Consider the following 23,795-nt stretch of genomic DNA (forward strand, 5'->3'; position numbering starts at 1 on the left):
GAGAGTGAGGTTTTCATTTTAAGAGGCTGACTCAAAAATGCAGGGCCACTTCCTGGGCAAGCTTCCAAGTGACTACATCTCCCTGACAGCGCTCCCCAGAGCCCTAGCGCAAGCTGCCTGGGGCGGGGCCTCCAGCCGTTGGTGGCTGTGGGAGCTACCAGAGGAGCAGTTATCTGCAGCCCGCCAGAAATGCTGTGCTTTTAGGCACCCCCCCCCCCCCCCCCCCCCCCCCCCGGGCACAGATAACGGCTTTGGCCTTTGCCCTAAAGAGACGTCAGAGTTTGTGATTGGCCAGGCCACTGTGTGTGAAATACAGATGTCTGCCACACTCCTGACTATGGCATTCCTTCCAGCCGAGTACCCCCGGGTGTGGGTAAGTCTGAATGTTTGAAGTCTGCCCTCGTTGTCGGTGGAATGCTCAAAGCTGAGCGTTGTGACTTTCCAGGGGCATGACTTAGCATATTTCTTAATCCTGCTAAGCCTCAGTTTCCTTTTCTGTGATGTAGAGATGGTATTATCCTGCACTGTAGAAGGATAGAATGCCTATAGGAGAAGAGCAGTAGCTAGCCATCGTGGGACCACATCTGGTACCTGGCAGACAGTACACACTGAAGAGCTCTTATTTCTGAAGCATCATTCAAAAAAAAAGGGTTTCAATGTCAGCGTCCGTTTTTATTTCTAACAGTACAATATTTCTCCAAAAGACTCAGCAGATATCTTCTACTTAATCACATGGGCGTAGCCAACAGAAATAAAATTCAGGGGAAGTTAGTGCCAAAGGAAAGTTTGTCGGACTATATTCCCTTTCTCTTTTTCCCTTCTAGACCCTGACTGCACCTGCCCCATTTGCAGATGAAACCAGCTGCCAGTGCCAAGCACCCCATGAGAAACTGACCATTGCTCAGGCCCGCTTAGGAACACCAGGTGAGGCTATGCTTCTTGTTCTGCAGACGGGCCCTGTCCTGAGTTCTCAAGTGGCAGAAAGGCCATCATTATTTGAGCAGCACTGGCTTTGAATTGGAGAGATGAATTTAGAGATGACAGCACAGTGCCAGAAGGGTAAACACCAACGGCGATAAACTACGCCAAGCAAAGTAGCCGAGGGAAAGCTGCCGCGGGATACGGGAGTTGGAGGCCAAGCGCTGCCATTTAGTCATTCTACTGCCTTGGGCGAGTCATGAGAACAATCTGAATCTGTTTCCTCCTGTGCAAATGGGGCCAATGGTACCTGCTTCACAAGGTTTTTGTGACAACTAGATTGCGTTAAAAATACCATAGCGTTTTTTTAAAAACTGTGAAGTCGTAGATAAGCCTATGCTACTGTAATTGTTATCATTCTTAAAAATCTGTGGGGTTTTTTTTAGCATCTTTATTGGAGTATAATCGCTTTACAGTGTTGTGTTAGATTCTGCTGTATAACAAAGTGAGTCAGCTCTATGCATACATATACACCCATATCCCCTCCCTCTTGTGTCTCCCTCCCTCCCACCCTCCCTATCCCACTCCTCTAGGTGGTCGCAAAGCACTGAGCTGATCTCCCTTTGCTATGCAGCTGCTTCCCACTAGCTATCTATTTTACATTTGGTAGTGTATATATATCAATGCTACTCTCTTACTTCGTCCCAGTTTACCCTTCCCCCTCCCCGTGTCCTCAAGTCCATTGTCTACCTCTGTGTCTTTATTCCTGTCCTTCCCCTAGGTTCATCAGAACCATTTTGTTTTTTAGATTCCATGTATGTGTGTTAGCATACGGTATTTGTTTTTCTCTTTCTGACTTACTTCACTCCGTACGACAGACTCTAGGTCCACCCACCTCACTACAAATAACTCAATTTCATTTCTTCTTAAGGCTGAGTAATATTCCATTGTATATATGTGCCCCATCTTCTTTACCCATTCATCTGTCAGTGGACACTTAGATTGCTTCCATGTCCTGGCTACTGTAAATAGTGCTGCAATGAATATTTTGGTACATGACTCTTTTTGAATTATGGTTTTCTCAGGGTATATGCCCAGTAGTGGGATTGCTGGGTAATATGGTTGTTCTATTTTTAGTTTTTTGAAGAACCTCCTTACTGTTCTCCATACTGGCTGTATCAATTTACATTCCCACCAACAGTGCAAGAGGGTTCCCTTTTCTCCACACCCTCTCCAGCATTTGTTGTTTGTAGATTTTTTGATGATGGTCATTGTGACTGGTGTGAGGTGAGACCTCATTGTAGTTTTGCTTTGCATTTCTCTAATGATTAGTGACATTGAGCATTCTTTCATGTGTTTGTTGGCAATCTGTATGTCTTCTTTGGAGAAATGTCTGTTTAGGTCTTCTGCCCATTTTTGGATTGGGTGGTTTGTTTTTTTGATATGAGCTGCATGAGCTGCCTGTATATTTTGGAGATTAATCCTTTGTCAGTTGCTTCATTTGCAAATATTTTCTCCCATTCTGAGGGTTGTCTTTTCGTCTTGCTTATGGTTTCCTTTGCTGTGCAAAAGCTTGTAAGTTTCATTAGGTCCCATTTGTTTATTTTTGTTTTTATTTCCATTTCTCTAGGAGGTGGGTCAAAAAGGATCTTGCTGTGATTTATGTCATAGAGTGTTCTGCCTATGTTTTCCTCTAAGAGTTTGATAGTGTCTGGCCTTGTATTTAGGTCTTTAATCCATTTGAGGTTTTTTTTTTTTTTTTTTTTTGGCGGTACGTGGGCCTCTCACTGTTGTGGCCTCTCCCGTTGTGGAGCACAGGCTCCGGACGTGTAGGCTTAGCGGCCATGGCTCACGGGCCCAGCTGCTCCACGGCATGTGGGATCTTCCCAGACTGGGGCACGAACCCGCATCCCCTGCATCGGCAGGCGGACTCTCAACCACTGCACCACCAGGGAAGCCCTGAGTTTATTTTTGTGTATGGTGTTAGGGAGCGTTCTAATTACATTCTTTTACATTTAGCTGTCCAGTTTTCCCGGCACCACTTATTGAAGAGGCTGTCTTTTATCCATTGTATACTCTTGTCTCATTTATCAAAGATAAGGTGACCATATGTGCATGGGTTTATCTCTGGGCTTTCTATCCTGTTCCATTGATCTATATTTCTGTTTTTGTGCCAGTACCATACTGTCTTGATTACTGTAGCTTTGTAGTATAGTCTGAAGTCCAAAGTCTGTGTTTTAAAACAGTTTCTCCAAGTGTGCCTTAAATTAAAGTGCCTGGGCTCTGCTCGAGGAATTTATTCATTCAATCCTTTAGCCTATACCAGAGATGGTGAGCGAAGAGATTTAAAAAGAACTATAAGGTACCATCTCTGTTTCCCAAGAGCTTCCACTATAATTAAAGAGACAAGACAGCTAGATAGGAGATAAACACCCACCAGTAGCATGCATGCATGTGCTTAGGGGTTAAATCCTGCAGCACAGATGATAACTGACAATTTTAAGAAGGGCAGATTCATTTGGCTTTGAGCAGTCATGCAAGACCTGGTCCCAGACCTGAGCTGATCCTTTTGGGAGAAGTAAGATTTGTACTTTGTGGGCAGAAAATGGAAGGGTATTCTGGATAAGTGGGACAGGAACAGCGAGGGCACAGAGATAGGGAATAAATGAATGGCATTCCAGTCGATTGGGATGGAGGGAAAAATAAGATTAGTCCAGCAGGTATGCCTTGAGCCATTTAAGATGGCATAATTTCATGGTTTCTACTCACCATTGCAAAAAACCAAACATCCCAAATGTAATAGAGTCCGTGGGATAAAGGACAGTTTGCTTAATAATAACAACAGGTATTTATTAAGTGCTTTCTATGTACTAAGTTCTTTATCTGTATTGTCATTTCACTGTCACAGCTCTACGTGGTTGGTACTTTTAGTATTTCACAGATGAGGAAATGAAGCCTTTAGAGAAGCTGTGAATCTGCAGAAGATCATTTAGCTAGTAAGTGGCAGTGGTTCTCACATTTGAATCTGACTCAGAATAACCTAGAGGGCTTGTTAAAACACAGGTGGCTGGGCCTTGCCCCCTGATACAGTCCAACTGGGGTGAGGCCCAAGAATTTGCATCTCTAAGAAGTTCCCAGGTGAGGCTACTGCTGGGGGACCACACTTTCAGAACTATTGGTAAGTGTTAAAGCTGGGATTTGATCTCAAACCTGTATGTGCTCGAGCTTGATCTGTTGGCCATGACACTCTGCTTCCCCTTTAAGAATAGCTTGGAGGGAGTGAAGGGAGGAGCAGAGCAGGCAGAGTTAGTAAGCTTTGTAGAGACTTCTTGTGAGAAAGGCAAGAAGAGGCTTGAGGAGGTAGTTGAGAGCAGCTAAACCAGCCTGCAAAGAATCACCTGGTAAGTTTGTAAGAAGCAGGTGTTTTGATTGCTCTCCCCCACCCCTAAATCTGGGATGGGGCCCAGGCATCTACATTTTTAACAAGTAGCCCAGGTGATTCTGAAGTTGGTGGTCTACAGATCATACCCTGAGAAACGGTGACCCAGCAACAAATCTAAAAGATGCAATGGAAGTCCAGGTGGTTATGAAGAGAGCAGATTTGACCTCAAGTTAAAGGATGAGCTTTAGACCTGAACAGAAGAGGATCCTACTTTTCTAAGGGAAAGGAAAGGGGATTTGAACTTACTCTCCATCTGCTGGGCGCTATGCCCTGTATGTACTCTATTTAGTCTTTGCAAAAAGTGAGTGAGGTGGGTATTTGCCGACAAGGCAAATGAGACTTGGAGAACTGAAAAGTGGTTTGTCAAATGTCCTAGCTGACTGGGTAGAGCTGGATTCGATCTCAAGTCCCTTTCCCCTCATACCCCTGCTTTGTCCACTACAACGGATTGCCCTGTGGAGCACGTGCCACAGCAGCCCATGGAGCTCAATGAGAACATGCTCAGACTTCGAACCAGAGGGTGGCAGGTGTGTGAACAAGACAGATGGAAGCTGTGATCTTCTGTAGTGGCGGGGCTGTCTTCATGCCCACTGCTGTTTCACCAGCACCTAGAGAAGTACTGTATGCTCAGTAAATACTTTGTGAGTGAATGACTGAATGAACGAACGAATGAATGGAAGTTTGGGACAACAGAAGGAGCTCATCATTTGGAGATAGAATCAGAGAGAGTTTGACCTGATGCAGCCTGCCTGGGTGGGATTGGGCACCTGTAGGCTGTCTAACCGCCAGGCGGTTTAAAGCCCGAGAAACTAGCTAGAATAAGATGGTGGTGCATATTGAAATACCTGTGTGGTGGGCTCTGGGGAGCACAGGTCACTACAGGAGGGATGAGATGGAGGAAAGGTGAACGACTATTCTCAGAAATTCTCCCCTCTTATCTCAGGTGATGACACTGGCAAGTTATCCAGGAGAATTTGGGATGTCGGTGGGCATCTGGCCGAGGGAACTTCTGTTAGAAATTCCTTTATTTAGAACTTCTAACATCAGTGTTAAAATGTGACAAGAAGTTGGTTCTTTGATTACTTACAAGGCACATATTCGTCTTAGACCACACTCTGATAATCTCTGTTTTATTACAGCAGTGGTCCTCAAACTTTAACTTGCTTAGAATCCCCGGGAGGCCTTGCTGAAACTGAGTGCTGGCCTCCACCCCCAGAGTTTCCCATTCAGTAGGTCTGGGTGGGGCTCAAGCATTTGTATGTCTAACAAGTTCCCAGGTGACGCTGATGCTGCCTGTCCTGGGACCACACTGCAAGAACCACTGCTTAAGAGTAACTGTTGGCTATTGTAAATAGAGCTGCAATGAACATTGTGGTACATGACTCTTTTTGAATTATGGTTTTCTCCTGATATATGCCCAGGAGTGGGATTGCTGGGTCATATGGTAGTTCTATTTTTAGTTTTTTAAGGAACCTCCATACTGTTCTCCATAGTGGCTGTATCAATCTACATTCCCACCAACAGTGCAAGAGGGTTCCCTTTTGTCCACACCCTCTCCAGCATTTATTGTTTGTAGATTTCTTGATGATGGCCACTGTGACTGGTGTGAGGTGATACCTCAGTGTAGTTTTGATTTGCATTTCTCTAATGATTTGTGGCGTTGAGCATCCTTTCATGTGTTTATTGGCAATCTGTATATCTTCTTTGGAGAGTGGACTTGACACGGGGAGGGGGAGTGGTGGGCTGGGACAAGGTGAGAGAGTGGCATGGACATATATACACTACCAAATGTAGAATGGATGGCTGGTGGGAAGCAGCCGCATAGCACAGGGAGATCAGCTCTGTGTTTTGTGACCACCTAGAGGGGTGGGATGGGGAGGGTGGGAGGGAGACGCAAGAGGGAGGGGATATGTGTATATGTATGGCTGATTCACTTTGTTATGCAGCAGAAGCTAATGCACCATTGTAGCGCAATTATACTCCAATAAAGATGTTAAAAAAAAGTAACTGTTGGTAGCGGTTGGAGGGAGTGTCATGGAGATTATCTAAATATAATTGTTGGAGCATTGTCCTGTTACTAGAGAAGCTCACAGCGTTTTAAAAATATCTTGCTGTTTGACTGTTATTTAAGAAAACAAGAAAAACATCACTACTTTTTTGAAATGTTTGGTAGTTTTCAAGACTAGGAAGCAATTACCTTTCTGTGGCGCCGTCTTGAGCATCCCTTCAAAAAGACAAAAGAGACCTGTATTGGGGGTTCATAATGAGCTTCAAGATTATAGTTGCAACTGAAGTCTTTCACTAACTCCTTCTCTAGCCCATTTTATGACTTCATACAATTGCCTACATTATGTTTCGTGGTCTTAGGTCTGCCCAAGCAGGATCTGCTGTATAAATTCTAAAAGAGGCTGCTCACAGCTTTTAGCTCCTGGACCTCGTCTGTGAGGTCAGAGGGTGATGAACCTCAAGAGAAGGAGCACAGTAGAGCAATTGGAACTGGCACCTTTTTTTTTTAAGTTAATTAATTAATTTATTTTTGGCTGTGTTGGGTCTTCGCTGCTGTGCGTGGGCTTTCTCTAGTTGCGGCGAGCGGGGGCTACTCTTCGTTGCGGTGCATGGGCTTCTCACTGCGGTGGCTTCTCTGGTTGCGGAGCACGGGCTCTAGGCGTGTGGGCTTCAGGAGTTGTGGCACGTGGGCTTCAGGAGTTGTGGCACATGGGCTCAGTAGTGGTGGCTCGCGGACTCTAGAGCGCAGGCTCGGTAGTTGTGGCGCACGGGCTTAGTTGCTCCGCAGCATGTGGGATCTTCCCGGACCAGGGCTCGAACCCGTGTCCCCTGCATTGGCAGGTGGATGCTTAACTACTGCGCCACCAGAGAAGTCCCGGAACTGGCACCTTTTAAAAAAATTTTTTTTATTTAAGTATAGTTGGTTTACAAGGTTGTGTTAATTTCTTCTGTACAGCAAAGTGACTCAGTTATATATATATATATATATATATTTTTTTTTTTTTCATATTCTTTTCCATTATGGTTTGTCACAGGATACTGAATATAGTTCCCTGTGCTATACAGTAGGACCTTGTTGTTTATCCACCCTATATATAATACTTTGCCTCTGCTAATCCCAAACTCCCATTCCTTCCCTTCCCTACCCCTCCTCCCCCTTGGCAACCACAAGTCTGTTCCCTATATCTGTGAGTCTGTTTTTGTTTTGTAGATGTGTTGATTTGTATTGTATTTTAGATTCCATGTACACGGTATTTGTCTTTCTCTGTCTGACTTACTTCGCTTAGTGTGAGAATCTCTGGGTTCATCCATGTTGCTGCAAATGGCATTATTTCATTCTTTTTGATGGCTAAGTAATATTCCATTGTATATATGTACCACATCTTCTTTATCCATTCATCTGATGGACATTTAGGTTGCTTCCATGTCTTGGCTCTTGTAAATGGTGCTGCTATGAACATAGGGGTACATGTATCTTTTTTTTTTTTTTTTTTTGTGGTACGCAGGCCTCTCACTGTTGTGGCCTCTCCTGCTGCAGAGCACAGGCTCCGGATGCGCAGGCTCAGCGGCCATGGCTCACGGGCCTAGCTGCTCCGTGGCATGTGGGATCCTCCCGGACCGGGGCACGAACCCGTGTCCCCTGCATCGGCAGATGGACTCTCAACCACTGCACCACCAGGGGAGCCCTGCATGTATCTTTTTGAATTAGTGTTGTCTGGGTATATGCCCAGGAGTGGGATTGCTGGATCATATGGCAACTCTATTTTTAGTTTTTTGAGGAACCTCCATACTGTTTTCCATAGTGGCTGCACCAATTTACATTCCTACCAGCAGTGTAGGAGGGTTCCCTTTTCTCTGCACCCTCTCCAGCATTTATTTGTAGACTTTTTAATGATGGCCATTCTGCGTGGTGTGAGGTGATACCTCATTGTAGTTTTGATTTGCATTTCTCTAATAATTAGTGATGTTGAGCATCTTTTTATGTGCTTCTTGGCCATCTGTTTGTCTTCTTTGGAGAAATGTCTATTTAGGTCTTCTGCCCATTTTTCAGTTGGGTTGTTTGTTTTTTGTTGTTGTTGAGTGGAACTGGCACCTTTGATCTTAGCTCAAATAGTCCAGCTGTGGAGGTATGACCCTCTAAGGTTTAGTATGTATCCTGAGACAGAGAAAATCAGTAATCTGCCTGGAGATAAAGGAAAAGCCCAAGTGATTGCTTCATAGGTTCATTTTCATTAAAGCTGACATTTTTTCTTAAAGGGAAACTGAGTTCTGATTTCCTATTTTCCTTCACAGAAAGGGAATTTGTATTATTCTGTTCACACAGTGATACGTGTAGTTTTCCAAATTCATTTTTCAAGAGCCACCTGAATGAATTTTGCCTTATTTCTGTGCCACCTGTACTGTAATTTACTTAATTTTTTAAAAAACGTACTCTTTCTTTTTTAACTTAAATTTAATGTATTTTGAAAAGCAAACATCAATCATCATTTATTGAAAAGAGCATCGCTGGCTATAAGTAGAAGGAAATGATTAAGTTTATATAAAACTATGTAAACTTTGTGAGATAGGTAACTATTAGATTTTAAAAGGTTAAATTTTATGCCACCTCTTTTGCACATCAGCTGTACACAAAAACAATACCCGTTACCATAATTACTGGGCATTCAGTAACAGTCTTTCTCTCTCTCTTTTTTTTAAAAGACTCCATAATGGCATGTCGTTTTCTAGAAGGCATCATGAGTTAGAAGAAAGAGCAGTGGCGTTTGGTTTGCACTCACACTCCATCATAGGTTGGTTATATGATGCTGGGTAAGCTGCTCAGCTTCGCTGAGCTTCCATTTTCCCCTCTATGAGAGAGGATAGTAAGTCCACTCTCCTCTACCTACCTCACAGACTTGATGGAAAGATTAAGTGAAATACACGTGCTCTGTAAATCATATGTACTTTTAAGGCATTTTTAATAAGCTGCATTTTAAGAGCCATAATAAAAAACGAATAATCACCCTTTTATTGTTGCCTGAATCTGAAACAATACCAAGAAACGCCATAACATGCCCTACAAAAATGTGAATTGAGATGTACTGTAGTTGGTGACTGCCTCCTATCTTGCCGTATGGTATGTGTATGTTTAACTTTTTAACCAACTGCCCAACTGCTTTCCAATGTATTTGTACCATTTACATTCCCAGCAGCAGTGTATGAGTGTTCCAGTTGCTCGATATCCTCATCAGCACTTGGTATGATCCATAGTTTTTAGTCATTCTAGTGAGTATGAAGCAGTATCTCAGGGTTGCTTTAATTTGTATTTCCCTAATGACTAATGGTATTGAGGATCTTTTCATGTGCTCATTTGCCATTCATCTATTTATTGTCTTTGGTGAAATGTCTGTTGAAATTTTTTTGCCCTTTCTGTAGCTTTTTTTTTTTTTTCCCCCCGATACGCAGGCCTCTCACTGTTGTGGCCTCTCCCGTTGCGGAGCACAGGCTCCGGCCGCGCAGGCTTAGCGGCCACGGCCCATGGGCCCAGCCGCTCCGCGGCATGTGGAATCTTCCCGGACCGGGGCACGAACCCGTGTCCCCTGCATCGGCAGGCGGATTCCCAACCACTGCGCCGCCAGGCAAGCCCTTTTTTGCCCTTTTAAAAATGAGTTGTTTATCTTAGTATTGAGTTTTGAGGGTTCTTTATGTATTCCAGATACAAGTCTTATATCAGATACATATTTTGCAGATATTTTCTCCCTAAGACTTGCTTTTCATTTGTGTAAAAATGTCTTTTGAAGAGTAAAGGTTTTAAATGAGGTTTAACATATAACTTTTTTTTTGTTTTATACCATGTCCTTTTTGGTTCCTATTTAAGAAATTTTTGTCAAATTCAAAGTCACTAAGATTTTCTCCTGTTTTCTTCTAGAAGTTTTGTAGTTTTAGCTTTACGTTTAGGTCTATGATCCATTTAGAGTTAATTTTTGTATATGGTGTGAGATGCTATGTAACATATTACCACAGACCTAATGGCTTAAAACACTGCACATTCATTGTGTCACAGTTTCCATGGATCAGGAGTCCAAGCCTGGCTTAGCTGAGTCTCCTGCTCAGGGTTTCACAAGGCTGCATTCAAGGTGTCACCCAGGGCTCAGTTCTCATCTGGAAGCTTGACTGGTGGATCTGCTAGATCTGCTTCCGAGCTCACTCAGGTTGTTGGCAGAATTTATTTCCTTGTAACTCTAAGACCAAGGATCTAGCTTCTTGCTGGTTGTCAACCAGAGACCACCCTCGGCTCCTAGACGACACCTGCAGTTCCTTGCCACATGGCCCTCTCAAAATATGGCAGCTTGCTTCTTCAAAGCCACCAAGGAAGAAAGAATGAGTCTGCTAGCAAAATGGAGTCTTATATACTATAACATAACCGTGGGAGAGACATCTATCACCTTTGTCATATTCTCCTGGTTAGAAGCAAGGCATGGGTTCCACTCCCACTTCAAAGGGAGGGGATCTCACAAAAGTGTGAACAGCAGGAGGTGTGGGGTCAGTGGGAGCTACCTTAAGGTCTCTCCACCATGGCCATGGAATAGGTGTGCTTCACCTTTTGATCATTGCCAAACCTCTAGCTTCACAGGCCGCTGGTTCCCAGCACAGACCCTCTAGAGAGTCCCCAGATGCCTAAAAGGATGTCCAGAAAAACCTCGAACAAAAGAGTAAAACAACTAAACGTACCAACTAACTTACAAAGCCACAGTCTATTAAAAAATATTATGGAGAATTTCAAACATTCACAAAAGTAGAACAATATAATGAACCTTCATGTGTCCATCACCGATACCTAACAACCACCATCCTGTAGCCTTCCCTCGTCAACTCTCTCCTGTTGAATTATTTGAAACAAAATCCCAGGCTTCCTATTATTTCATCCATAAATACTTGTGTATATATGTCTTAAAAAATAAGAACTCTGCGTTTTTTTTTTAAGGCATAACCACTATATCATTATCTCACCTAAAAAATTAACAGCAATTCTTTAATATCATCAAATATCCAGTGTTCCAATTTCCAGTTATCTTATGTCATCATTTATTTATAGTTTGTTTGAACCCAAATCCAAATAATGTCTATATATTACAATATGTTGAGGTGTTTTTTAAATATCTTTTAATCTCCAAGTCCCCCCCTCTATCTCTTTCCCTCTTCTTTTTTTTTCTTGAAGTTTACTTGTTGAAGAGATGAGGGATTTTTTTTTTTGGTCCTGCAGAATTTCCCAGTCTAGAAATTGCTGACACACCACAATTTTAAAAAGTGAGCTTACTGCAAAATCAACTCCACAAATACTCTTCACAAATTTACTAAATGGCCTTTTTTCTCAGTAATTATATCGTCTTTCTTTACTTTTCTTTCCTCCCTGCTTCCTGAATTTATTTATCTTGATCACTTCTGAATCAATAACACAAAGTTCTGCAAAACTGCCACCTGCTTCCCCCTGGGGTTTATATCTTAAAACAAATTTTCCTCAATTGAATTCAAATTGAATAAGAGCTTTGAAACCAAGGATCCCTCATTAGACAGTTTGTTATTTCAAAGTATTTTCTATTTACCGTGCCTTATTTAGAATACAGTATAATCCTGTGAAGGCAATTCTCTTTGTTCAAAACGGTGTATAATTGGGAATAATTGTAATTCCCTATCTGACAGAAAGTCTCTCGAGTTTTGTTTATTAGAGAAATTTAATTTATTAGAAACATTGTACCATCTGAATATATTAATGTAATATGCCTTTCAATTTATGTTCTAATTTAACGAGGTTGTATTACATCAAGAAATAATCACAGTTTTAAATCTGAACCTTAAAGATCATTCAACAGAAGGGTGCATTGATTTCTTTTTTTAAAATTTATAACATCAATATAATACGTGCATCTAGTTTAAAAAGTTAGTAGGACTCTTAGGCTCGTAAAACAAACCAACCAGCAATCCCTTTCCCTACCTGCCCCACCTCTGATTCTTGTTCTCTGTAGATATTCAGCACTTGACAATCAACTTTCCAAAATGTTGTTGACATCTCTAATCCACTCTCATTGCCTTTCTTGTTTCCTCTGCCCTTGCGGGATTATCCCTTTTTAATTCTTTCTCTGTAATTCTTGTGGTGTTAGAGCGGAAGTGGAGCTAAGTGTGTGTGTGTTCAGTTTGCCACGTTTAGTTTGTCGTTCGCCATATTTTCATTTTCTAGTTCCTTTGCTGAGAATCCAAAATGGTGTAAAAGTAAAAGTTGGCACCCAGCCCCTCTACCTCCCTATGTCTCCCTCTTGCCGGGGGCGGGGGGGGGGGGGAAATGGGTCTTTGGCTGACTCAGCAAAAGTGTCATCCTGCGGTTCCTAGTGCAGTCTCCTGGCTCCCGGGAAGCTCTGGTGAAGTGTGTCCCTCTTCCTCAAGAAATAGCACTTCCCAAGCACTGTATGCCACAGTGAGAATGTCTCTTGTGGCCGATTTGCTCTTGACCCTTCTCCCTAGGAATGACTGTAGTATGGGTCACTCACCTCCAACCCTGAGCACCCCCCCACGTAACTTTTGCTCCCTGACACTCCTCCCCTTGGGGCATGTACACCCCGCCCCATGTCTTAGGATACCAAAGAGAATAGGGAGTGACCTTTGTGCAGTGTATGCTGGTAAATGTTTAACAACTGGCCCTCCAGGGGAAATAAGCCCTGATTTGAGTATCTGCCAATCTCTGTGGTGTAAATACTCCTACCAAGGCTGATTTTACGCTGCCATGGTGACTTGGAAGAGGTTCACAGCTGTGTCTTTGCCTTTGGGAATAGGACTCTGGGTCTTAGTTCAGGACTGCCAGACTCGAGGATAAAGTCATTTGTCCTTTTCATTGAGCTCCTCAGTCACTCGTACCTCGATATTCCTGCTGGGCTGACTCTGTCAACCCTTTGGTTATGTCTGGTGTGTCTGAATCTGCCAGCTCAGCCACCTGAGACTCTACTCTGGATCAAGAAAACTCCCCAGTGCTGTGCGGCTAAAAATGTGTGTTCTGGGTCAATCTTAATTTTGTTACGTTTTTACTCTGCTTCGATGTCCTTAGAAGAACCTCTTGGTAAAGTTAATTTCGTGCACTAATATGAAACTGATGGTTTGTAGACATTGTGTTTTCTCCAGGTAAACCTTATTACAGTGCTGTACTGATGGAAGGATCGGGTGACTGGGATTCCTTATTCTGCAGTTCTGTTGATGATGTTTTCTTTCTTCCACAGTTGACAGACCTGTCAGAGTATACGCAGATGGAATATTTGACCTCTTCCACTCAGGTCACGCAAGGGCACTTATGCAAGCAAAAACACTGTTTCCCAACAGCTACTTGTTGGTAGGAGGTAAGAAGTGCATTTTGTCTTTGTCTAGAAAACTCTTGTATAATGTGCTTCCTGAAAAGGACCCCTTTCAGACTTCCATCATTAACACCTCACATTGTAAATGCTCCCAGTTCAGCCTATATTGCGTCGCTTGTTCACTGCGTGAAATTTAAAATATTTAAAAAACCATAGGGGAAATTACGTCCTCAGATTATAAACCATTGATTCCCAGAGAAAGACGAATAATACCACCAAGGGTAACTGCTTCATGTTCTCCATTTATGCCTTCTTGTGTTTGAGGCATGATCCAATTTCTGTTTCTGAAATTTCCTAGAGGGTTAGGAGAAAAGCAATATTATTCTGATTTCAAATCTTAGAGACCTGAGGGGATTCAGGATGATTAATGGTAAGTAAGGTCATTGTCTGTTTCCTTGGTGTGACCCACAGTACTTAGGACCATGTTGTGCTAATGGTAGTGGCTTACAGCAGTCCCAATTAGTTGAATTTATGTGCTGTGTATTAAAGAAATAGAGATTTATATACCCAGGTAATCTTGGTTTACAATGAAGGAACTGACTGATTTCATAAGCTTGTGGAGAGAGAAGGGCAGTTAGACATAAAATTTTCTTCTTCCAAAAGGCCTACAGATTTCAATTTGGGTAAAAGGGAAAGTTTCTGACCTGCAAGACCTGGGTCTCATCTCTGTAGCTTCTGGAAACACCATTTCCTTTCACTATAATCATTTTTTTGGCATTACATGAACTAGACACCATCAACCCTTAGACCTCTACCGTGAGGGAAAAAGGTGATGGTAAGAGACTACATATCTGTTTTTAAAAATATTTTGTTGGGCTTCCCTGGTGGCACAGTGGTTGAGAGTCCGCCTGCCGATGCAGGGGACGCGGGTTCGTGCCCCGGTCCGGGAGGATCCCACATGCCGCGGAGCAGCTGGGCCCGTGAGCCATGGCCGCTGAGCCTGCGCGTCCGGAGCCTGTGCTCCGCAACGGGAGAGGCCACCACGGTGAGAGGCCTGCGTACCACACACACACACACACACATACACACACAAATATATATATATATATATATATATATATATATATATAGTTATCTTCTACAAGTTTAAAACTACTTTTTGTATATTTGAGAGGAATCTTTTGCAGATTTTGCCAAGCATGGTGACCATGTGGTTATTGAATGGAGTTCTTTCCAGAAGGAAGAGGTGATACGAGGCAGTTCATTTCCCTTTATTTTGAGCGGAAAATCATTTCTTGCATGAGCACTACCACCTGGAGTCTGGTCCTAAGCTGCTGGGGTCCTGGGGAGACCTCTGCAGTGGTTGGGCTTTGGTCATTTTGGCAACCCAAGTTTGGAGGTGGTTAGGTGTAGGCAACACTTAACGGGAACACTGCCCTGGCCCTGGGTTAGCACATCAAAAGTAAAGGCAAAGGAAAAATGTGACTTTCAGTACGTTCAGGTAAATTGGAGAAAGCAGTAAAGTAATATCAGTAGCTGTCCAGGTCACTAGGCGACAATGCTTTCTCTGATTTACTGAATGATTCCTTCACTTAACAACTATTTTTCGAGCTCCTACTATGTGCCAGGCATTCTTCTGTACACTGAGAATGCAGCCATGATCGAAGCAGACTGTGTCCTCCAGAGAACTTAGAGTCTGAAGGGGAGGCAGACACTTAGAGTCTGAAGGGGAGGCAGAGGTAGGGGTTCTATGAAGAAATGTAAAATAGGGTAAGGGGAAAGAGTGGCTGGTGGGGCAAGGAGGGACATTTCAGGTATGGAGGTCAGGGGAGGACCCTCTGGAGTGTTGACACCTGTGCAGAGACTTGAATGAAGTGAAGGGCACACGAAAGCCAGAGCACAGAACCTTCCTTGTGTGGTGATCTTCCCACCAGCCTATATGAGAATGTTGGGACAAGTGGAGAAAACGTGGTAGCGACAACTAGATGCGTTATTTGTTTTTGGTTTTTTTTTTTGCGGTAGGCGGGCCTCTCACTGTCGTGGCCTCTCCTGTTGCGGAGCACAGGCTCCGGACGCGCAGGCTCAGCGGCCATGGCTCACGGGCCCAGCCACTCCGTGGCATGCGGGATCTTTCCGGACCGGGGCACGAACCCGTGTCCCCTGCATTGGCAGGCGGACTCTCTACCACTGCACCACCTGGGAAGTCTACTGTGAAATATTTTTAACCACCCTATTAATAAAATTCAGTGTAGGGACTTCCCTGGTGGCACAGTGGTTAAGAATCTGCCTGCCAATGCAGGGGACACGGGTTCGAGCCCTGGTCTAGGAAGATCCCACATGCCACGGAGCAACTAAGCCCGTGCGCCACAACTACTGAGCCTGAGCTCTAGAGCCTGTGAGCCACAACTACTGAGCCCATGTGTCACAACTACTGAAGCCCACATGCCTAGAGCCCATGCTTTGCAACAAGAGAAGCCACCACAATGAGAAGCCCACGCACTGCAACGAAGAGTAGCCCCCGCTCGCCACAACTAGAGAAAGCCAGCATGCAGCAGCAAAGACCCAACACAGCCAAAAATAAAAAAAATAAATTTATAAAAAAAATAAAATTCAGTGTCAGCCGGGCTTCCCTGGTGGCACAGTGGTTAAGAATTCGCCTGCCAGTGCAGGGGACACGGGTTCGAGCCCTGGCCCAGGAAGATCCCACATGCCGTGGAGCAACTAAGCCCGTGCGCCACAACTACTGAGCCTGCGCTCTAGAGCCTGTGAGCCACAACTACTGAAGCCCATGTGCCTAGAGCCCGTGCTCCGCAATAAGAGAAGCCACTGCAATGAGAAGCCCACACACCGCAACGAAGAGTAGCCCCCGCTTGCCACAACCAGAGAAAGCCTGCACACAGCAACAAAGACCCAACACAGCCAAAAATAATAAAGATTTTTAAAAATTCAGTGTAAGCCTATATTTCATGTGTCTCCACTAATTTAATTTTATTTGATTCCTAGTCTGTTAAACAGAATCTCCAACCACCTGTGTGTAGGCAGATTTCTACAGGGGCATGGTAGCTCAAATCCCATGACAAAGAACAATCTTCCTTTGATGTATATAGTAGTTGCCTTCCTCTGAAATTCAGCATTTATCACAGCTGTTCTAGAAATACTTTGCAGTTATATGTAAAACAAAATTAGGGTCTAGATTCAAATAATTTAAAATAATTATGCAGAGACATTCAGAAATCTTACAGGATGTTAGAAAATTCTCATGTGGGGCTGCCCCACACATAGCAAGTTGTTTAGGGACTTCCCTGATGGTCCAGTGGCTAAGATTCCATGCTCCCAATGCAGGGGGCCTGGGTTCGATCCCTGGTCAGGGAACTAGATCCCACATGCCACAACTAAAGACCCCTGCATGCCGCAACTAAAGACCCCTGCATGCTGCAACGAAGATCCTGCATGCCGCAGCTAAGACCCGGTGCAGCCAAACAAATAAATAAATAAAATAAATACTTAAAAAAAGATGTTTAACATTGTTGGCACCCTGCCCACTAAATGCCAATTGCTGCCTCCAATCATAGTGACAACTAAAGATGCCCTACAGATTTCCAAAAATGCTTCCTAGCGGATGCTGAGGCCTTTGTTGAAAACCGTTCTTAGACTAAGAGTCTTCACTCTTTGTTCCCCACAATCCCAAAAAGGATTTTGAAAAACTATACACCTTCTTACAGATTTTTAAGCTGACATCTAAAATTTTCCATCCTAAGTTTAAATAGTTGTAAAATATGTAATTTCTGGAATACCGTAAATTTTAACATTTTCAAAAATTAATAGACTTTATTTTTAAGGGAAGTTTTACGTTCACAGCAAAACTGAGCAGAAAGTACAAAGGTTCCCATTTACGCACTCACGCACAGCCTCCCCACTATCAACGTCTGCCACCAGGGTAGTACATTTTTTACAGTCCATGAACCTACATTGACATGTTATTATCACCCAAAGTCCATACTTTAATACGTTAGAGTTCACTCTTGGTATTTTACATGCCTTGGGTTTGGACAAATGTATTATGACATATATCCACCATTGTAGTATCGTACAGAACAGTTGCAGTGCCTTAAAAATCCTCTGCACTCTGCCTATTCATCTATCCCCCACCCAACCCCTGGCAACCACTGATCTTTTTACTGTCTCCATAGTTTTGCCTTTTCCAAAAAGTCATGTAATTGGAATCATACAGTATGTATCTTTTTCAGATTGGCTTCTTTCACTTAGTAGTATGTTTAAGGTTACCCCATGGCTTGTTGGCTCATTTCTTTTTAGCACTGGGTAATATTCCGTTGTCTGGATGTGCCACAGTTTATCCTTTTGCCTACTGAAGGACATCTTGGTTGCATTCATGTTTTGGCAATTATGAATAAAGCTGCTATAAACATCTATGTGCAGGTTTTTGTATGGACATAAGTTTTCAGTTCAGTTTGGTAAATACCAAGGAGTGTGATTGCTAGATCATATGTTAAGAGTATGTTTAGCTTTGTTAGACACTGCCAAACAGTCTTCCAAAGTAGCTGTACCATTTTGCGTTCCCACCAGCAATGAATGAGAATTCCTGGTGCTCCAAATCCTCACCAGCATTTGATGTTGTCAGTATTTTGTACTTTGGCCATTTTAATTGGGGTATAGTGGTATCTCATTGTTGTTTTATTTTGTAATTTCCTGATGACATGTGATGGAGAACATCTTTTCATTTACTTATTTAACATCTGTATATCTTTTTTGGTGAGGTGTCTATTCAGATCTTTTTTGCATTTCTTAATCAGGTTGTTCATTTTCTTATTGTTGAGTTTTAAGAGTTCTTTGTGTAGTTTGGATAATAGTCCTTTATCAGTTTTGTCTTTTTCAAATATTTTCTCCCACTCTGTGGTTTTTCTCATTCCATTCACATGGCCTTTTGCAGAGCAGAAATTTTTAATTTTAATGAAGTCCAGTTTATCAGTTGTGTCTTTGATGGTTTGTGTGTTTAGTGTTGTATCTAAAAAGTCACTGCCATACCCAAGGTCATCTAGGTTTTCTCATATATTATCTTCTACGAGTTTTATGCTTTTGTGTTCTACATTTTGATCTATGATCCATTTTGAGCTAATATTTGTGAAGAGTATAAGATCTGTATTTAGATTCCTTTTTTTGCATGTGGATGTCCAGTTGTTACAGCACCATTTGTTGAAAAGACTATCTTTGTTCATTGTATTACCTTTGCTCCTTTGTCAAAGATCAATTGACTGTATTTATGTGGGTCTGTCTCTGGGCTATTTCATTTCATTGATCTATTTATCCATTTTTTCACCAATACCACACCTTCTTGATTACTGTAGCTTCACAGTAAGTACTGAAGTTGAGTAGTGCCAGTCTTCCAACTTTGTTCTTTTCCTCCAATATTGATTTGGCTATTCTGGGTCTTTTCCCTCTTCAAATAAACTTTACTATCAGTTTATCATTAGCCACAAAATAACTTGTTGGTATTTTGGTTGGGATTGCATTGAATCTATAGATCAAGTTGGGAAGAAATGACATCTTGTCACTGTTGAGCCTTCCTATCCGTGAACATGAAATACATTTCCATTTATTTTGTTCTTTGATATTTTTCATCAGGGTTTTGTAGTTTTTCTCACATATATCTTGTACACATTTTGTTAGATTTATACCTAAGTATTTTATTTGTTGGGGCGTGCTAATGTAAACAGTAATATGTTTTTCATTTCAAAGTCCACTTGTTCATTGCTGGTATATAGGAAAGTGATTGACTTTTGTATATTAATTAACCTTGTATTCTGCAATTTTGCTATAATTGCTTATTCTAGGAGGTTTTTTTGGTCAATTCTTTAAAATTTTACACATAGATGATTATGTCATCTGTGAAGAAAAACAGTTTTATTTCTTCCTCCCCAATCTGTATACATTTTTTAAAATTTATGTATTTGTTTATGTTTGGCTGCGTTGGGTCTTCATTGCTGTGCGTGGGCTTTCTCTAGTTGTGTCGAGTGGGGGCTACTCTTTGTTGCAGTGCGCGGGCTTCTCATTGCGGTGGCTTCTCTTGTTGTGGATCACGGGCTCTAGGTGCACAGGCTTCAGTAGTTGTGGCATGTGGGCTCAGTAGTTGTGGCTCGTGGGCTTTAGAGCGCAAGCTGAGTAGTTGTGGTGCCCAGGCTTAATTGCTCTGCGGCATGTGGGATCTTCCCAGACCAGGGCTCAAACCCGTGTCCTCTGCATTGGCAGGCGGAATCTTAACCACTGCGCCACCAGGGAAGTCCTAATCTGTATACATTTTATTTCCTTTTCTTGTCTTACTGCACTAGCTAGGACTTCCAGTACAATGTTGAAAAGCTATGGTGAGAGGTTACATCCTTGCCTTATTCCTGATCTTAGTGGGAAAACTTCAATTTTCTCACCATTGAGTATGATGTTAGCTGTAGGGTTTTTTTTTTTTTTTTTGCGGTACGCGGGCCTCTCACTGTTGTGGCCTCTCCCATTGTGGAGCACAGGCTCCGGACACACAGACTCAGCAGCCATGGCTCACGGGCCCAGCCACTCTGCGGCATGTGGGATCCTCCTGGAGCGGGGCACGAACCCGTGTCCCCTGCATCGGTAGGCAGACTCTCAACCACTGTGCCACCAGGGAAGCCCAGCTGTAGGGTTTTTGTAGATAGTCTTTATCAAGTTGAGGAAGTTCCCCTCTATTTCTAGTTTGCCGAGAGTTTTTGTCATGAATGGGTATTGGATTTTATCAAATGCTTTTTCTACATCTATTAATATGATCATGTGATTTTCCTTCTTTTGTCTGTTGATGTGATGGATTACATTAATTGATTTTATTCTATTTTTTGTTTTTTAAAACTGAAGTATAGTTGATGTATAGTATTATATGTTACAGGTGTACAATATAGTGATTCACAGTTTTTAAAGGTTATACTCCATTTATACTTATAAAATATTGGCTATATTCCCTGCATTGTAAATATATCCTCATAGCTTATTTATTTTATACATAATAGTTTGTATCTCTTAATCCCCTATCCCTTACTTGCTCCTCCCTCCTTCCTTCTCTCCATTAGTAACCACTAGTTTGTTTTCTATATCTGTGAGTCTGTTTACCTGGGATAAATCCCACTTGGTTATGGTGTATAATTCTTTTTATACATTGTTGGATTTCAGTTGTTAATATTTTGTTAAAGAGCTCTGCATCTATGTTAATGAGAGATAGTGGTCTCTAGTTTTCCTTTCTTATAAGGTGTTTGGTTGTGGTATTAGGGTAATGCTAGCCTCATAGAATGAGTTAGGAAACATTCCCTCTGCTTCTATCTTGTGGAAGAGATTGTAGAGAATTGGTCTAGTTTCTTCCTTAAATGTTTGGTAGAATTCACCAGTGAACCTATCCAGACCTGGTGGTTTCTCTTTTGGAAGGTTATTACATACTGATTGGATTTCTTTAATACATAGAGGCCTATTCAGATTGTCTCTTCTAGTGTGAATTTTGGCAGCTTCTGTCTTTTAAGGAATTGGTCACTTTCACCTATGTTATCACATTTGTGGGCATAGAGTTGCTCAAAATATTCCTTCCTTTTAATATCCGTGAGATCTGTAGTAATGTCCTCTTTTTAATTTCTGATATTGGTCATTTGCATCTTTCTCTTTTTTCTTTGTTAGCTTGGCTAGAGCCTTATCAATTTTATTGATCTTTTCAAAGAACCAGCTCTTGTTTTTGTTGACTTTCTCTATTCATTCCTGTTTTCAGCTTCATTGATTTCTGCTCTGATTTTTATTATTTATTTTCTTTTGCTTACTTTGGGTTGAATTTGCTCTTTTTTTCTAGTTTCCTAAGATGGAAGCTTAGATGATTTATTTTAGATTTTTCTTCTTTTCTAATATATATATTCAATGCTTTAAATCTCCTGAACACTTTTCATTGCATCCCACAAATTTTGGTAAGTTGTGTTTTCATTTTCATTTAGTTCAAAATAGTAAAAAATATTTCTTGATTTATTCTTTGACCCATGTGTTATTTAGAAGTGTGCTGTTTAATCTCCAATTATTTTGGGATTTTCCAGCTATTTTTCTGTTGTTGATTCCTAGTTTAATTTCACTGAGACCAGACATTGTGTGATTTCTATTCTTTTAAATTTGTTATGGTGTGTTTAATGGCCCAGAATGTGATCTATCTTGGTGAATGCTCCATGTGAACTTCAGAAGGATGTGTATTCTGCTGTGGTTGCATGAAGTCTGTAGATGTCGATTATACACGGTTGATTGCTAGTGCTGTTGTGTGCACACCCACACACACCCACACACACATACAATTAAATATATTGTTGCTGTTATTATCTTGAATATACTGTTACCTGTTAGATCAATTAACAATAAGAAAAATAAAAGTTTTGTTTTATCTTCAGTTATTCTCGAATGCTCTTCCTTTTTAAAACGTATATCTGAATTTCTGACCTATGTAATTTTCCTTCTTTCTGAAGAACTTTTAAAAACATTTCTTGCAAGGCGGGTCTACCAGAAACAATTCCCTCAATTTTTGTTTGTCTGAGGAAGTCTTTATTTCTCCTTCCCTTTTTTTTTTTTTTTTCGCTATGCGGACCTCTCACTGTTGTGGCCTCTCCTGTTGCAGAGCACAGGCTCCGGACGCACAGGCTCAGCGGCCATGGCTCACGGGCCCAGCCGCTCCACAGCATGTGGGATCTTCCCGGACCGGGGCACGAACCCATGTCCCCTGCATCGGCAGGTGGACCCTCAAACACTGTGCCACCAGGGAAGCTCTCTCCTTCCCTTTTAAAGGATGATTTTGTAGGCTATAGAATTGTAGGTTGGTGGGGTTTTTCTCTCAACACTATAAATATTTCACTTCACTCAGTTTTTATTTATTTATAATTAATTAATTTATTTGGTTTCACCAGGTCTTAGTTGTGGCTCGTGGGCTCCTTAGTTGTGGCTTGCTGGCTCCTTAGTTGCAGCAGGTGGCCTACTTAGTTGCACCTCATGGGCTTCTTAGTTGTGGCACACAAACTCTTAGTTGCCCCATGTGAACTCTTAGTTGTGGCATGCATGTGGGATCTAGTTCCCTGACCAGGGATCAAACCTGGGCCCCCTGCATTTGGAGCATGGAGTCTTATCTACTGCGCTCTCACTCATGGGAGTCACTTACTCACTTTTTAAAAAATTTTAATTTTATACTGGACTATAGTTTTTTTTGTTTTTAGTTTTTTTTCATTTTTGTGATGTTGAGCATCTTTTCATGTGCCTATTGGCCATCTGTATGCCTTCATTGGGAAGCTATTCAGGTTCTCTGCCCTTTTTTATTGTACTTTTTCTTGTTTCTTTAATTTTATTTTTTTAAACAGCATGTTATTAGTCATCAATTTTATACACATCAGTGTATACACGTCAATCCCAATCACCCAATTCATCACACCACCACCACCACCACCACCCCGGCTTTCTCCCCTTGTTGTCCATACGTTTGTTTTCTACATCTGTATCTCAATTTCTGCCCTGTAAAGCGGTTCATCTGTACCATTCTTCTAACTTCCACATATATGCGTTAATATACGATGTTTGTTTTTCTCTTTGTGACTTACTTCACTCTGTATGACAGTCTCTAGATCCATCCACGTCTCAACAGTTGACCCAATTTCATTCCTTTCTATGGCTGAGTAATATTCCATTGTATATATGTACCACATCTTCTTTATCCATTCGTCTGTCGACGGGCATTTAGGTTGCTTCCATGACCTGGCTATTGTAAATAGTGCTGCAATGAACATTGGGATGCATGTGTCTTTTTGAATTATGGTTTTCTCTGGGTACATGCCCAGTAGTGGGATTGCTGGGTCATATGGTAGTTCTATTTGTAGTTTTTTAAGGAACCTCCATACTGTTCTCCATAGTGGCTGTACCAATTCACATTCCCACCAGCAGTGCAAGAGTGTTCCCTTTTCTCCACACCCTCTCCAGCATTTATTGTTTCTAGATTTTTTGATGATGGCCATTCTGACTGGTGTGAGATGATATCTCATTGTAGTTTTGATTTGCATTTCTCTAATAATTAGTGATGTTGAGTAGCTTTT

At 42.0% G+C, this 23,795-nt stretch overlaps 1 protein-coding gene across 1 annotated transcript in view; it reads left to right on the top strand.

Annotated features, from left to right (window-relative positions):
- The window catches only part of PCYT1B (phosphate cytidylyltransferase 1B, choline), a 129,557-nt gene that overhangs the window by 30,464 nt on the left and 75,298 nt on the right, over positions 1-23,795 (top strand). The window contains exons 2-3 of the mRNA XM_027096707.1: positions 825-924; positions 13,609-13,725. Of these exons, the coding sequence (XP_026952508.1) occupies positions 825-924; positions 13,609-13,725 (217 nt within the window). The remainder of the gene's footprint in view (positions 1-824; positions 925-13,608; positions 13,726-23,795) is intronic.

Source organism: Aethalodelphis obliquidens, unplaced genomic scaffold (assembly GCF_003676395.1).
Source record: "Aethalodelphis obliquidens isolate GAN/ISIS:26980383/991018 unplaced genomic scaffold, ASM367639v1 scaffold107, whole genome shotgun sequence".
In the NCBI taxonomy this organism is placed as follows: Eukaryota; Metazoa; Chordata; class Mammalia; order Artiodactyla; family Delphinidae; genus Aethalodelphis; species Aethalodelphis obliquidens.